We start from the raw sequence: 16,896 nt of genomic DNA, 5'->3' as shown, positions 1-16,896 counted from the left end.
TAAGGTTCAGATTATGCAATGAGCTCGGCACAGACAAACCCTCACTGTGTGGAGCATCTTACATGATAGGGGGTCAAAGTGCTGAATGCAAGGAAATTCCAAAACATTTTCTGATGCAAAAGTCTATAATGAAATTGTTTGTTATTAGTGGGTCTGATTCTGCAACCACCACGAATTCTGAAATCCTATTGCAATCAGTTGGGAACACTGTTTGCAAAATCACGCCCATTATCCTATGTAGAAGTAGTAGTAAGCTAGTTATGATCTTGATAATACTAAACTGTGCATAAAATGAAAACCTAAAAATTATATGGAAGTACTGTATGGTTTTTTTCAAATGTTAGTTTCTGAACATCCAATATGGAGAAATGTTGAAAGTTCCAGAGAGCTGCTACTGTGTATGCGAAGTCCTTAAGTTTTGCAAATCTCAGTTCATTGACACAAGAAATGCTCTTCATTATTTTTTTTATTTTCAGTTTTTCTTTTTAATCAAACCAGTTTGATCCACCTGAGAAATGTTTTTTTAATCAAATATTATAACTGCTTTGCCTGTCCATTGTTATATAACAGGCATTCATTAGCAGCTTCATACCTACTTTTGCTTCTTGATTTGTACATGAGCTTTGTTTTGCAGTCCATTGTTTCATCATCCTTCTTTTCTGCTCTATTTGTTTCTTGCTCTTCTTCTTTTTTCTCCCCTTTTCTTTTCTTTTTCCTTTTTTTATTTCCCCCTTTTTTTAATTTAAGTTGGAAAACACACTGGATCGTCGAACATCTTTTGAGAAATTCACACGCAATGTGGTAAGTTTGTTACCTTGGCAAACTAATAAGCCTGATCGATGAAATACCCTTCTCCCCACCACCACCCTAGTCCCTCACCTTTACTCCTGTATGACAACAGATAAAGTTTTGCATTCATGCAAGTTTACAACTTTACACAGAAATGGCAGCTTTGTACTAGGCTTTCATTACAGTTCTCCCCCAGCTCTCTCTTCTTTTACTGACTAACCTCAGAGAAAACCAGGTTGTTATTGTTGCCATAAATGGAGGAAAGGACCTGTGGGAGCCATACTGTCTGCATTAAGGAACATGAAATACACCCTAGAAAATGGAGTTAATTCACTCTTCATTTTTTTATTAAACTAAAGAAACATCTGGAAACCTGCTTCATGCTGTTACTTTTCCTAGTGCATCATAAGAACAGACATACAGGGTCCATCTAGCCCAGCATCCAGTCTTCGGACAGTGGCCAGTGCCAGACACTTCAGGGGGAATGAACAGAACAGGGCAATTATCAGAAGATCCATCCTCTGTTGTCCAGTCCCAGCTTCTGGGAATCAGAGGTTTAGGGACATGTGGAGCAATAAGTTGTGTCCTTGACCTTCCTGGCTAATAGCCATGGATGGATCTATCCTCTAATTCTTTTTTGAACCCAGTTATAATTTTGGTCTTCACAACAGCCCCTGGCAATGAGTTCCACAGGTTGACTTCACGTTGTGTGAAGAAATACTTCCTTAACGTTTGTTTTAAACCTGCTGCCTATTAATTTCATTGGGTGACCCCTGGTTCTTGTGTTATATAAAGGGGTAAATAACACTTCACTCTTCACTTTCTCCACACCATTCATGATTTTATAGACGTCTGTCATACACACACACACCCCTTAGTCATCTTTTTTCTAAGCAGAACAGTGCCACTCTTTTTAATCCCTCCTCATATGGAAGCTGTTCCAACCCCCTACTGATATTTGTTGCCCTTCTCTGTATCTTTCCAATTCTAATATAACGTTTTTTTGAGATGGGGTGACCAGAACTGCACACAGTATTCAAGGTGTGGTCGCACCATGGCTTTATATAGTGGCATTAAGATGGCCTCCCCAAATACTATGTTTGATGCATTTTTTAATACATTGGATTCCTTTCCTTTTGCTGTTGCTATTTTGTCCTAGATGGGGTCTGGCCAATTTAATAATGGGGCATGGAAAGGGGTGGGAAATAACCTGTAACAAATGTCCCCAACTTCTCTCAAGCCTAATAATGCTTCTCAGGTTCAAAGGTGCCTTGTGAGCAGTTGATGCTTATGATGCACTAGGGGTTTCTTTGAATGTCATTTCAGTGACACAGTACAAGCAGCCAAAATTCCTGCCTACATGCTTCAATTCTGCTCTGTTCCTTATTCACTGAAAAGTAAGAATTTATTTTTGAAAGATGTTGCAGCAAGGTAAAAATGGAGGTTGGTGGATTTCCTATCCACATTTTCCCACCACCAGCTTTGAGTTCCACTGATGTCCTCACTTACTGGATTATTTTTATTTGTGCCAGTCTTTGGGTTTTTTTTGACATTGTACAAGTTCAAACTAAAGCATTCAACACATTTATTTTTGTAGGGCAGAAACATCCCTATTTTTCCATGCCATAAAAACTGTACACCAACACTGAGGGCGAGCACTAACCTGTTATGAAAAGAGGTAGAAAGATCTTGGATTATACTCAAGTTTGTCTGCATTGTCTGTTGAATTGTGCAGTTCACGCTGCTGTGTGTGTTTGTTGTGGCTTTTGCTGTGACAATCAGTTAATGGAGCTGTGTGTGTTGAAATGAAAAGTATAAAGAGCTTCAGCAAAGATCATGGTTTTTGTTTTTAGTTTCTAAGGGAGGAGGGGCAGTTCTCATAAACGGCCTCCTGTATAATGAGTTCTTAACTCCTTGAAATAAATTTAATTTATGCTAAACATAAAAGAAACAAGTGAAGTGAAAGAACAAAGTTCTCTGAGGCTGTGGGGGTATCTCACATGCTAAAAGAAAACAATATATTTTTTGATGTTTCATTATAGATAAAGGTTTCCTGTAATACATATTGGGTATCTTATTTTGTAAATTCAGAAATTAATTTGGATTCAATGGGACAACGCCACTAAAAGTCCAGGTAAAAGTTGTTAGCTAAAACTCATTAAAAATAAATAAATAGCTATGAAACAAACAAAAAGTTTGAAACAAAAACCCCTATTTTTTGCATGGTGGTGTTGCCACAGCATGTTTCACTGTGATTTATGTCTTGTCTAAAGAGATTGTTCTATAAAACAATTTTATAACATAACACTCATACTTTCTTTCACTGAGATGTTTAATTGGAGTTCATGTCTTATATAATCAAGGCTGTACTAGTAAAGAAAACATGGGAACAATTACAACATACTGTGACTTTTGAGAGCTAAACTTTTCCCAATCAACAAGTGGCAACCTACAATAACTGGGATAACTATGGGAGTTTTGAACCAAAGGTGGCCCAGTGCAGATGAAATTATTTCAGTCTGACTAGCGCTGTTGAGAAGAAAATTTAGCTGTCACTGCTAATATATAATAAAATAATAATATATAATATAATATGTAATGTCCTATATATAGATAAAACCCAGATAAAATATGAACCAGAATGTTAAATTTAATGCACAGTAAATTGTTGAAGAATGTTACCCAAAGTAAATTTTAACTTTTCTGCAATGTATTCATTCTCACTCTAAATGTATCTCCACTTTTCCTCCACTCCCTTTAATAACTTTTGTCTTTCGAACTTTGTCACCCTGTACCCCAGAACAAGGTAGATGCCACAGAATGATTTGGGAAATTTTCATTAAGTAATAACAATTCTGCGATAGGGTAAGAACAATAAAAAATGGTGGAGCATAAAAGAAAGAAGGTAAGGGGAAGAGAGTCCGGGCAGGGGACAGATTTTGGGGTGAATATAGCACTAAAGGAGAGCAAGTGAGGAAAGAATGGGTGAAATAACGGAGTAGTTGGCTAGAATTTAAGAGGGTGACAAAGTCTTCCCAACTATATGTTTAGCATTTTGCCTTGATATATAGGTATTTGGTCCTTTTTTTTTTTTTTTTTTTGTGCTGGCTTGTTACTGGGGAGTGGGAATAAAGTATCAGTACTCTTGTTATTTCTCCCACCACTACCAGGATGTAAGAAGGTTCCGGATAGGCCCATTTCTGCAAGGTGCTGAAAATCTCCTGTGTGGTGCCGAAACCCTCAACTCTCATTGTAAACAGCAGACTCTCGGCAACTCCCAGAAGTGGCCCTAAAATGAGAGCTATGTATTTGCAATATGATTCTATCGTCTGTGATATCTCTTTTTTACTCAGAAAAACTCAACTTAGCAACACTTTTACGGGAGGTCCTGCTCTTATCAGCTGTGTCTACTGACATAAAAAGGACCAACTATTCAAACACAGGCACTTCAGTTGCCACTGTATAGTACACATGCGCACACACTGAACAGTAACAGCCCAGACATATCTGGACTTGTTGCTTGCCAATGGGAGTACTTGTGCACTCAGCTGCTCACTTGTGAGCACAGCTGCCCATATTCATATGTACAATGTCCTGTTTGTGTATGCACATGGATAGTTTGCATGCCCAGCAAAGGCATCTCTTTGAAAATTTATCCATACAAAGTTCTAGGCATAGTCCCATCACCCAGAACATCAGTGATCGTGACTGGACTGGAAACCAGGAGGACTTCCCCATAAAGACTCTGTTGGGGACAATTCTGATGTCCTCACTCTCAGTGACTTTTGTGGTAGTTTTGCTTGAGATAAAGACTGAGGGCTAGATTGATTCACAAGGGGGACTTAGGTGCTGTGAATACCCAGGATGTCTAAATGTTAGGCTTGGGCACCTATGCCCCTTTTGAAACTAGTCCCAGGTGCCTGATTCTGCCATCTTTACTCAAGGTGAGTAGTACCCTTCTCTTCAAGCAGGCTCAGTGACTTCAATGCATTGATCTCAATGTAACTACTTCAGTAGCAAGGTGCAACTCAGTGTGAGTAAGGCAGGTAGAGTGAAAAGTGGACTTCTGGATTTTGCAAACTAGCACCCCGTCAGTTTACACATTGATATAATTGTATAACAATACCCTGGCTAGATTGTTTGTGGGGCTGTACCCCAGAACTCTGAAGCTAAAAGCATGGCCCTCTAACAACTTAGAGAACCATAGAGGGGGGACAGAGACTCACTCTGGGTTATACTTGCCTGCAAAAGCATTTGCTAAATCAGAAAGTTCTCTTGAGACTTTTCCTTCATTACACAATATAGTTATTTCTGTAATAGAATGATTCATTTTTCTGGCCGTGTGACACAGTAAAAAAAAATAAAGGACAGAAAAGCTAAATTCAATTTTGTATTTCTTGGACACTGGAAAAAAAATCTTTCTAGAAAGCTCTCAATAATTCAGTTCATTTTGTGAAAATCCTAAATGTACTACATGCTATCAAATATTGATGAGCTATAGATATCTGCATGTTTATATTGCCACATAAACTTCATAGCTGCAAAATTATAACCCTCCTGGTATTCTCTACTATAAACCAATATCAATCCATGATGCCATAAAGGTGTGCACTATATAGACACAATAATAGCATGGTGAAAAGATTTCTATATAAATGTGGCGTTTATTACTGATCACGATATGTTTTACGAGTGTATAGAAATGAATAGCAAAAAGGCAAAATTCTTCTCTTTATTTTGCTTTTGTATACTCAGAACTCCCAAATAACTCTGCAGAAATACATTGCAGCACTCCGAAAATGAAGTGACATGTAGATGTTCAGTTGAGGCATGTGCACTGATTTGGAATAGTAGCTACAGGCAAGATTATCACAAATCTTTCTCAGCCATGCATGCCTTTGTATCCCCCTGTGGAGCTGCTCAGATTATGATGTGACCACTGTGGGAAAAGCAGGTTTTATTTGCCTGATACCCCTATTCTAGTCCCGTGGGCAGGCAGGGTGGTGGAGAGGAATCAGAGAGTGGGGGAACCCTTGGCTCTTCCTACCTCCACTTGCCTGCCCAGCAGCTGGGAGAGAGCCTCCCAGCACAATTAAACAGACTCCTGCTCACAGGGTTTGAGCTAGAGACCTAAAAATAGCAATGAAGCCGCAGGCCCCGCACCACTCTCAGAAGCGGCTAGCACCACGTCGCTGGGGCCCCAGGGGCCGGGGGCACAGAGGGCTTCATGCATTGCCCTTGCCTCCAGGCACCGCCTCCCCAGTTCCCATTGGCCGGGAACAGGGAACCGCGGCCAATGGGAGCTACCTAGAGGCGTGGCAAGGGCAGTGTGCAGAGCCCTGTGCCCCCTCCGCCAGGGGCCACGCAGGGACGTGGTTCCGGCCACTTCCCGGCACGGTGTGGGGCCAGGGCAGGCAGGCAGGCAGGCAGGGAGCCTGCCCTGGCCCCGGTGCGTGCCGCTGCCACCCTGGAGCTGCTTTAGGTAAGCGGCGCCGGGCCGGAGCCCGAACGCCTCCTGCACCCCGCCCCCCCCAATTCCCTGCCTGCACCTCGCAGCCCTCCTGCACCCCAACTCCCTGCCCTGAGACCCCTGTCACACCCCACACCCCTCCTGCACCCCAACCCCCTGCCCTGAGCTCCCTCCTGCACTCCACACCCTTCCTGCATCCCAATTTCTTCCCTGAGCTCCCTCATACACCTCGCACCCCTCCTCTGCCCCAATCCCTTGCCCTGAGCCCGTTCCTGCACACCGCACCCCCTCCCACACTCCGCACTCCCTCCCGCACCCCAACTCCCTGTCCCGGCCTTGCATACAATTTCCCCACCCAGATGTGGCCCTCGGCCCAAAAAGTTTGCCCACCCTTGGTTTAGACAGCAATCCTGCATCTTGGCAGGGGGCCAGATTAGATGTCTCTTCTGGTCCCTTCTAAACCTAGGATTCTATAAGTAACTAATTTACTCTTTCTCCCAGAGCAAGAGAGGAATTGTGACTGAGTCAGGACTTGTTCTCTGATGTGCTCCTGGGGAGATGCAACAATGTAACACTCCCTAGACAAGGTAGATTGTAAGGTTACAGCCTATTGAGGGAAGTCTGTCTGTGTGGAGGGGAATTATAAGCAAAGCACCACATTGCTCACTGGGGCAGTGAGTAACAGCAAACTACAAACTTACTGTAACTTGAGCAGAGAGGAAGGAAGCGATAGTTGGCTGCCAGTAAATAGAACAATCCATGCAACAGAGGGAGGGGGTTTACTAGGTCAGAAAAAGAGCCTGAGGTTAGGTTGAAGCTAGCTAATGTGTATTAACTAACCGCAATATAGAACCATGACCTTTCCTTAGTGTGGATGCAGGTTAACACCTTTACCTCAATGTAGCTGGCTGGGCTTGCCCCTGACGTCCCCCTTAATGCAATATGTCAGATGTGTGTGAGCAATAAGTGTGCTGTCTGAGGGCTTCGCCAGCTGCATGTTTGATTGCAATGTCAAAGTCCTCCACCTTCAAAGCCAGCCTAGAAGTTCCCTGGAATAACGTATCTGTGTTCACTCTTTTTGTAGGACTTCAGCAGTGTATTTAAATCCTATCCTATCTCCTTTCAGATATCATAAATAGAGCTGGCTGAAATACCTGTGACACATTTTTGTGGGAATTAAAAAAAATGACTGTAAAAAACCCATCGGATCGCAACAATTTTTCTATGAAATTTCTAATCAAAATTCTTTGGGGGATGTTTTCATTGAACATCAAACATTTTATGAAAAAGATCATATAAAACTTAAGTCATGAAATTTCAGTCAGCTCTGGTAATAAATTTAAGTGTAGAAACAAAAAGAAATATCTATATACATTTGTTGCTATGTAAAGGAGCACAGATAACCTAAGAGGCTGTATAGTAGAGAAGTCCTTGAAGGATGACTTCTGTTTTTTAACTTTTCACAGAAATTTAGGATTCATGAAAGGTGCTGGACTGACAGCCTATTTACTGATGTTTTCCATTTATGGGCAGTGCCAGCTTCCTGCACCCTGCTGTGCTCAATGTTCCTGAAGTCAAAACTGAAGAGATTGTCTTTAAGGTGATAGGCTAGTTTTATCTCCACATCCAGTGAGTTATATTGCCTCACTCCAGAGACAGCCAAGAAGTGTACAAGTTGCAGATTGGTTTTTGTTTTGTTATGTGGATATACATCCACGACGAAACAAATAGACCACCAAACTCCGTTCATATAGTATACCAAGCAGCCATCAGATGATAGTAACCTTCACTCACTACCTATTAGGTGAGATGTGAACCAGTGACTTGAGCAGAAAAGGTTTACAGGGCTCAGTGCTAAAGCCCTGAGACATCCACTCCTGCTTGCCTTATAGGCATATTTACCAGTGTCCCCTGATGTTATCATCTCCAGCCGAATGAGCAAACATTAGAGTATTTCATGCATGAGATGTAAAATTGTCAGGACCATTAAACACAGCATATTTTCACAATGGCTCAACAAAATATCACTTAGCATTGACGTGTCAAATTGTGGCATACAGAAGGAAATTCAAATTGCTTAAACTGTCATTCACACTTATTTCCATCAGTGGGTGATGGACTTTGTGTGTTCTTAGAGTTGTTTTTACATCCAATCATTTTAGGATCATGTTAGACAATAGATGTGAAAATGGTAATTGATTCTTCATGTTATCATTCTTAAGGGATCTTTGTGCACAAACATGTAAGATTTCATATGTAACAACGAAAGGAACTTAATGGAACCTCAATCATTGGACATTATGAATCCAATACAGAACTATGTGAGGTTATTAAGTTAGACTTATGGAGTAAGTCTTCACAGAAGCCAATTTTGAAAATTAAAATGTACTAGTTTATTACCAACAGCTAGAGCTGTTCGGGAATCTTTCAATGAAACATTTTTTGTTAGAAAACCAAGTTGGCCAATTCGCCAAAACTGAAACTTTTTAGGGGAAAGTGTTGGTTTCTATGAATTTCTTGACATCTCCCCACATGCCCAAATTGTCAACAAATTCCATTCAGACATTTTCTAAACAACAAATTCTGGTTTTCTGATTCAAAATTACTTTTTGTTTCAAAATGTAAGCTAAAGATTGTAAATATATACATATATAAATGAAAATATTTTAAAATAAAATATGGTCAAAATCTAAACAAAACATTTCACAGTTATTGAAATGAAACATTTTGATTGACTCAAACCTTTTTTTGTTATTTGGTTCAAGATTTTCAAGATTTCAACTTTCTTCCTGATTTGGGACAGGAAATATTTTCAAAATCATGCATAGCATTTCCTGCCCAGCTCTGCCAACAATTAACCAAAATAAACAAAGAGCAATATCTTACTCCATTCCTAGTAAAGTTTTGCCTGAGTAAGGCTCCAGGATTTGGCCCAAACAGAGTAACAGGACCATATCTGTCAGGGTAGGTTTGAGATACAAATGACTAGAACCTAGCACCTCAAAGGTGCTTCCCCTTATGTAGCCACTGCCTCTGTCTCTTCCTGTTGTGCCAGGCTTCAATAACACTTGATGGCTTCTCTTTCCCACCCCATTGGTCACTGCTGCAGTCTCAGAAGAAAATAAAATCAGTTCACAGATCAGTCCCATTTCAAACTAACACACAAACCTTGGGTAAAATTTTCAAAAGTACGCAAGTGACTTAGGAGCCATTGACTCTCACGAGACCTTCGGCTTCTAAGTCACGTAGGCAGCTTTTGAAAATTTTACCCTCTAAGCCTTATTTATTTTCTACCCCACACTTCAACTGTTAAGCATGTCAACCTTTCTCCCAGGTCTCAGTCTAGGGAAGGCCTGAAGTTTCATTGAAGGAAAGAGCCTCCTTTTAATGAATAAAAGGAGGAATAAAGAGGGAGAGACAGTGGAAAAATGGGGGGAGATAGCAAAACAAGGAAAGCCACTTACTCTAAGACCCATTGCTCCTTCTCTATTCACTCTGTCAGTTAGTCACCTCCGTTGGAGGTGGTCTGAATGGAGCCACATCTTTGGCCATGATCAGACATTTTCCTTCTCCCTAGCCACAGGAGTGCAAATCCTTACAACACGTTGAAGGGAAGAAGAATTTTGACCCTGCCCTGAATCCCCACACACACACACACACACAAAGCATATTGAGCTCCTTGGTACCACTGTTGTGGTGAGAATACTTGTACAAGCTCTATAAATCTTGCTTCTTCCTATTTCTTGAAGCAGAAGCATACCCGTGCGACTGCAGGCACAGCCATCTGTAGAGATGGGGAAGGATTTTTGGCCCAGAAAGTTACATTAAGGGGAATAATGGCTGGCTAAAGCCTACAAAAGTATTTCTTTGAGTATTACTGTCTGCGCTCCTTGATCTCTCCAGATGTCCTACTCCGAACAAATAAAGCCTTTATTTGTAGAAAGCTGGGATTTCACTTGGGAGTTTCTCATGCTGAAACCAGCCATGTTGCCAGCATGCCACATGTGTGCAACACATGAGCAGATGAATAACTGTGAGAGCAAAGGGTATGGTAAAATTTCTTGATCTCATTATGTTCACGCCAGTGTGCATATTGTGCATCTGTTACACAGTTAAACGCTTGGGGTTTTTATTACTAGTAGCTCTAGAGATATTGAATCAACTGAGCAGCATCTGCTCTAATAATGAAAAAAAACCATAAAAAGGGGCTGTTGGGCTGATGAGAATTAACCTTTTTAAAGGTTAAACATGTATCTTCTTCTTTCCCTCTACCATTCCTCTTCCATGTGTTTCAGTCCCAGCTCATATGGAGTTTTAACGTTGGTTTGTATAAACTAGTAACGTATTTTATTGAAATTGTTCCTGGCATGTTTGTGAATTATTTGAGACATTAGTGTGGTACTATGTAAATAAGTCAATGTGTCTTCAGTTCTAATATGGAGTTTAATTGGATAAGATTTTATATGTTTCTTTCTGGCCCTAAATAATTCCTAAAATTGCTCAACTACTTGGTTTAGCTGGTTGTGTAATTTTCTCTATATACTTTAAAGGACATTTGTACTCTGAAAAGTAACTACATAAAAGGTGCCACAAGTACTCCTTTTCTTTTTGAGGATACAGACTAACACGGCTGCTACTCTGAAACCTTACATAAAACATTAGCACCTTAATCAACACATCTGTTGCCTGTGTGTATTCAGAGTCATACCTGCTCACTGTGCCAATACTTCTACTCTCTATTCTGTTAGCCTTCGAAAGTCAACACAGCATTTGAGCTGGATTCTGATTTAGCATGTCCATTATACCATAATTGTTATCCAGATTCCAATTGCAGGGCAATATTCTTCTCTGCTACACCTGTGCAGACAAAATTGCTGGATTAGAACATTCTCTTACTTTTGGAAAAGTTCAGATATGGGCCTCAGAGTACTACTCTGAAAAGTAACTAAGTATCAATATCATCTTGTTACTCAACAGCTGTGTTGCCTGTAAGTATTCAGAAGCATATGTGCTGATTGTTGTGACTCAAACAATTTTCTATTGTTTTTACTTCTGTTAGCACCCCAAGAGTAAATATATCTGAGAGAGAGCAAGCGAGCTGCACTCTTTTCCTTTTTGTGCTTCATCTACAGAATTGTTTACTAAATTCCAATCAGTTACACCTGTTCACGCACTTTTAATGGAGAAGCACAGGTGTCACTTAGATCATAATTTGGCCTGCGGAATCTTTATTACAGTGATGTGATGATGCACAAGAAAAAAAGAGCCCAACTTGACTGTCTGTTCACTGGATGATTTAGGAGAGGTGACATCTAGACAAAAACAACTTTTTTGTAAATTGAGCACATCTGGAAATCCTTGAGAGGCAATAAATATAAAACCCTACCATGCTTTTTTAAAATAGTCAGCTTTCAGAATAGAAGTACACTTTAGAATGGATTTGAGGTGTACAGCTTTCTAGACTTTGAGGTCAAGATTCTGCAAACTGGAACTTATTAATTTTGTTCGATGTCCGAGCCAGAATGCAATCCAACTTTCTCTTAGCTGCTTAGGCTCCATATATTAATATAAATAGAATGTAGTTAAATCTTGTTTTCACACTAAAATGCATAGATATGATTCCAAATGCACAAAGGAAGCAGATCTGTTGAATAAGAAGCTGCCATGTTTAAATAGCCTCTTTTCTGACCAGATCCACATTTTTCTTGTAAAGTAGATCTCTTATGATCTTCTAGAATGGGACACGTGAAGTTTCATGCACACTGTTCAGCTACCATTGCCACATTTCATATTTTTAAGCAGTAGAATAGTCTTCCAGGGGAAGTACTGCAGCCCCATTGCTTGGAAATTTGAAAGCCAGAGTGGCCAAAAGATTGGAAAACATAGTAAGAGCAAGATGGAGCTATAGAGGGTCTTTTCCATCACTCGCCTTTGTTGTTGTGTGAAGCTATAGTATGTTCAACTGTCCTGTTTTAATTTAAAGCTAATTTGTAAATACTAAAAACTGGACATAACCACTTACTGCATCTGTGGAGCAAATTTAAAATAGTGCATGTACTGGATTGTGCATGTCTCAAAATTCAAAGTAATTTAATCAAAACTGTCACTGTTTGCCTGGTTTTGAATCAAAATTGCCTCATTTTTACAAGATATTATAAATACCTCCCCAAAACCAGGCAAAGAGGAAAGGGATAAGAACTTAGCCCTAGTTCATTGAATGTTTCACGAACTTCGAAACTTTCAAGAACCTGGTGCTAGTATGGTATTTGCAGCTAAAAACTGAGTAAGAATCTTCTGTTGTCTGATGTCATAACAAATGCTTTCTCACAGTGCTGATAATTGCTGATCTGTGTAGTTTTCTTGGATCCTTGTTCAGGAGCGTGCGATGTTGTTCAAATTAATGTCCTAGTGAAGCCCACACCCTTCACAGAAGGGATTTCATTATCTCAAGATCTTCTGAATGAATATGTATTCAGAAAGTTGCAAAGCCCATGTGCACCAATCCCTATACTTAAATACATACTTAACATTATGCATGTGAATAATTTCATAAAAATCAAAGTTAAGCATGGGCTTATGTATTTCGCTGGGATTTTCAAATCAGCCTAAAGGAGTTAGCTACCCAAATGCTACTGAAATTCAATGGGAGTTGGTTGCAGAACTCTCTTAGACTCCTTTTAAAATCTCTCCTTAAATTATCTATCTAATTATCATACAACTGACATGACATTCCTTACCTCCTTAAAAAGAAAAGTAGTGAAAACAATGTAATGTTATGGATTATAAATTGCAGTTTGGGAAAAACTACTTTTTTTCTCAAGGCTTATCATGGACAAAGACAACAGACCCCACCCAAATAAAGTCAGAATAATCACTCACCCAAGAGAATTATAATTATAAATAAATAAGCATGAGACTTAAAATTTCATTACAAACTCATTTCATTATTGAGCAATGACAGATTTGTCACTTCTTTGAGACCACTTAACTTTCAGCCCCAATTCCGAAAAGAACTTAATCATGTGTTTAAAGCTTAAATATTAGGAACCCAATCTTAGATGAATTGTAGCACTCAAAATATATTAAAAATAGGAAAATGCTGAATGTATGAGTACAAAATAATTTTGTAACTCAGATATAAAAATGTTTGTTTGTTTTTTTAAAGTAGTTTATTGGCAGAAATTTCCTACATTAGTTTAGTTGCTGACCAATTTATGTAATTTGCAATCTGGAACAGTGAGAGTGGACATGTGCATTGAAAGCGTTGCATAAAATGGTTGCTTCATATGCAGCTTAAGCACTGTAAAATGGGATATGGGTGAGCGAGTGAGGAGGCTGAAGGTAGAGATAGGAGAGAGTAGTTGGGAGCAGACTTGCCTTCTTCTGAAGTACCAACTATCCTTACTGTCAGAGGCAGCATACTGATGGCCTAGTGGACTAATCCAGCATGGCAGTTTATGTGTTCTGTTAAAAACAAATAGGTTGTAGGGGGAAAAAATTGCATCCAGATCTACTGAAAGTTCTGGTCCTTGTAAATGTAAGAGTTACTGCATTTCATTTTTGTGAAAACCCACTCCAGTTGAAACGCTGATGCATCATGTTTCAGCAAGAGTTTACAGTTGAGTTATGAATCCCTGTAAGGGGAAAATTGAATTTATGGTGAATATAGATATCAACATCAGATCTATTTGTGTAAGTCAGCTGAGTAATAATAAAACAGCAAACATAACAGAAATAGCTTTTCACTGGCAGGACAAAAAAAGGCTTGTTTGTCCTGTAATTACTGTTAAAAATATAGAATTTGTCTGAAGTTTTGATTTTTCCCATTTCTCATATTCTCTCTGAAATCTGCTTGCTCCTTCCGTGAGTAGCAGCAGACTGGCACTAGTTATGCTGCATTATAGATTTTCTTCTTCTGCACTCTAGATCCAATCCCTGGGGGCATTCATTCCACCTTATTACCAGGTTTAGTTAAGATGCCAAAATATACCTTTATATCAGCAGGAATTCTTAACAAAATAATGAAATGGAATCCATGGGCTCTCAAAGCAGTGTACGTGGGTACCTGTTATGTACCTGTACAATGCTTGTAAACAGTAGGAATATTCCTCCCCTCCCGCCCCACAAAAAAAACAACAACTTTAGCTTAGCTCACAGGAAGGATGCTTTCCTACTTGTATTTAATGTATAATCTGCCTTCTGCACTTAGCCACCCTTCAGAGTGGATTATGTAACTTCTTGGTCTGGAATCACTGCAGTTCAGAACATTCATCTTGATGCATTCTGAGGCATGCTGTATTGTAGTAGCCTTCTTGAAGCTATTTTGAGCCATAGGCTTGCTGCTAAGCACAAACAGATCATTTTGGATGTTACTGTGTAGTATATAATTTTCTGGATAATTATGCAAAACAGTCTCTCTGTTGGCAGTTTTGGATTCAGGTTTCTGCAGGTCTTCAAAGTATAAATCAAAAACGGTTTCCAAATTTAAGTTTTGACATTAGCTCCCATTGGTGCCCCCATAATGTTGCCACATCACTGTCAAATTGCTAGGTGTTTGCTGATGAACAGGTTTTCAGTGATCATGCCTCTGTTTTCTGTTTTTTGTTTTTATCTTTTCCTCAGGGGAAATCGCTCACTTCAAAGAGGTTAACCAGTCTAGTGCAGTCCTACTAAAAGGATCATCCTTGTAGCATGGAAGCAGACTCAAATCATTATACATACTTTGTAGCTCACTGATTGCCTGAATCAGAGGACAGTAGAACAAGATGTTGCATGAGCAGGGACCTGACTTGTTTTCTTTTGTGTATACTAAGGCATTACAGACTCCGAGGGACTCTCTAACCTTTCGATGCCTCCATTTTGAAAAATGTCTGCTCACTTCCTCCTTCATATCAAGCTGGATCTGTGTCATTTTATTTTCTGCAAGCTCAAGTACAGTGAAAAAAAAAGCTTCTGCTAGACACAGTTTATTAAAAAATACGGTCAGTTCACGAACTGGAAGAAATGTAAAAAAAATGCATATACTAATAAATATACATATGGCATCACATTTATTGCACAATAAATTAGCACAGCAGGTTCCATTTCACTGACGTATTCACACTGAGAAAGAAAGCCTGTGTCTTTGTCTGTTGTCTGTATATTCTCTGTTAATGTTTCTTGCATTTATTTTTATACCATATTTAAAAAAGAACACCTTTGAATCCAAATGTATTAAAGTTGATCCTTTCTCTGTAAATTTGTGTATGTTTATATTGTTGTTTTATCTTTCATTAAAAGATGCAGAATCTCTTTCCTTTGGTAAATTTGGGATTTCAATGCTGAGTTAAAAAACAGAAAGCCATCTTGAAAAGTTATTCAAAGTGGAGTTCTGAGTGCACTTTCAAATGGCATCCTGGAGTTCCACGTTTGCTGATTAACTCACTCCAGATCAAACCCACCTATTTTACAAGTAAAAAAATGTTTTTTTCTAACTATCAACCAAGCCAAGTCAGCTTGTGCTTTGGATCAAATTGGGTTCTTTTCATCTTATTCATCATCACCAGTAAATACATGAAACTTTTGCAGGCTAGACTAGACCCCTTTTGTCTGCAAATAATGTCCCCAGTGACACCTGTGAAACCAGATAGAAATTTAGCAAATATTTCTGCTGAAGCGCAAGAAGAAATAGAGTTCAGTTCATTGTTTTAATAAAAAGCAGTAAAACATAAGTCACTCACTGAAGTGGGCAAAGCTGACTGAATGCACACAGAGAGCAGAGCTGTTGGGCAAGAAAATGTTACTTTCCCACAATCATTTCTCATAGTATTTTTTTAACTAAAAAGATGATACTGTGGTTCAAGATACTGTTTTCAAAGAGCAGTCTTTTGACTGCAAATGTCATGTCTCTGAATTCCAATTCAAGGACTCCATTCTGCTCAATCATTGTTCTTTCTTTGAGAAAGGGGTGATTGGTATGTATAACGCACACACGTACGCTTAGCCCCACTATAAAATAGGATAAACAAATGGGAGGGGAAAACCGTTAATGTATATTCCTTTTCTATCACATCAGCAGTATGTAAATTTCCATAATTGGGATGGAATGTGGCAGGTGTTATCATTGGGAAGAAAACACTGCATCCCAGCTTTGGGTGGGAAGTGAAGAATGCCATATCCACATTAATCTACAAAAGGAAGTTTATGTAAGATTAACTACCCAAACTGTGACTTCGCCTGCTCTTTAGCCTCGGTCCAGTAAAGTATTTAACTACATGCTTAACTTGAACCATGGATCATGCCACTGATTTCACATTAAATGCTCTAGTGCATTGCTGCTTTGGGGCTCTAATGAACACAAGCAGTAAGGACTTCACTCTTACACCTTTAGAGTTCATTTTTTGGATAACCTAACTTGAGTCACCTTAGAGCTCTCTCTAAATAAATAAATAAAGGTTGGGACAATCTTAGAAACACTAGATGGGTGACACATCTCGGCTCAGTCATTCTGTATCATGGGTAATGATGAGCAAATGAGTGTGAATAAAATAAATGAACCAAACCTTTATACACAGCACAAAATCATCCAGGAACCCAACTTTTTTGATGTTTTAGGATAGTGTTCCTTTCCACCAATAATTTGTTATTTTTAGGTGATG

General features: G+C 39.3%; 1 protein-coding gene across 6 annotated transcripts in view; it reads left to right on the top strand.

The window, feature by feature from the left end:
- Positions 1-15,515, top strand: part of RGS7 (regulator of G protein signaling 7) — a 411,985-nt gene extending 396,470 nt beyond the window's left edge. For 2 of the 6 annotated variants that reach the window (XM_074948898.1, XM_074948903.1), the window contains exons 17-19: positions 748-801; positions 2,387-2,467; positions 14,882-15,019. In XM_074948898.1, coding sequence (XP_074804999.1) covers positions 748-801; positions 2,387-2,461 — 129 coding nt within the window. In that variant the 3' untranslated portion in view covers positions 2,462-2,467; positions 14,882-15,019. The other 4 variants (XM_074948899.1, XM_074948901.1, XM_074948900.1 and 1 more) reach the window with 4 other exon arrangements.
- Positions 15,516-16,896: the final 1,381 nt, after the last annotated feature.

This window comes from Natator depressus, chromosome 3 (assembly GCF_965152275.1).
Source record: "Natator depressus isolate rNatDep1 chromosome 3, rNatDep2.hap1, whole genome shotgun sequence".
Lineage (NCBI taxonomy): Eukaryota > Metazoa > Chordata > Testudines > Cheloniidae > Natator > Natator depressus.
Note: the sequence above shows the minus strand (reverse complement) of the source record. Positions and strands in the feature narration are given on the sequence as shown.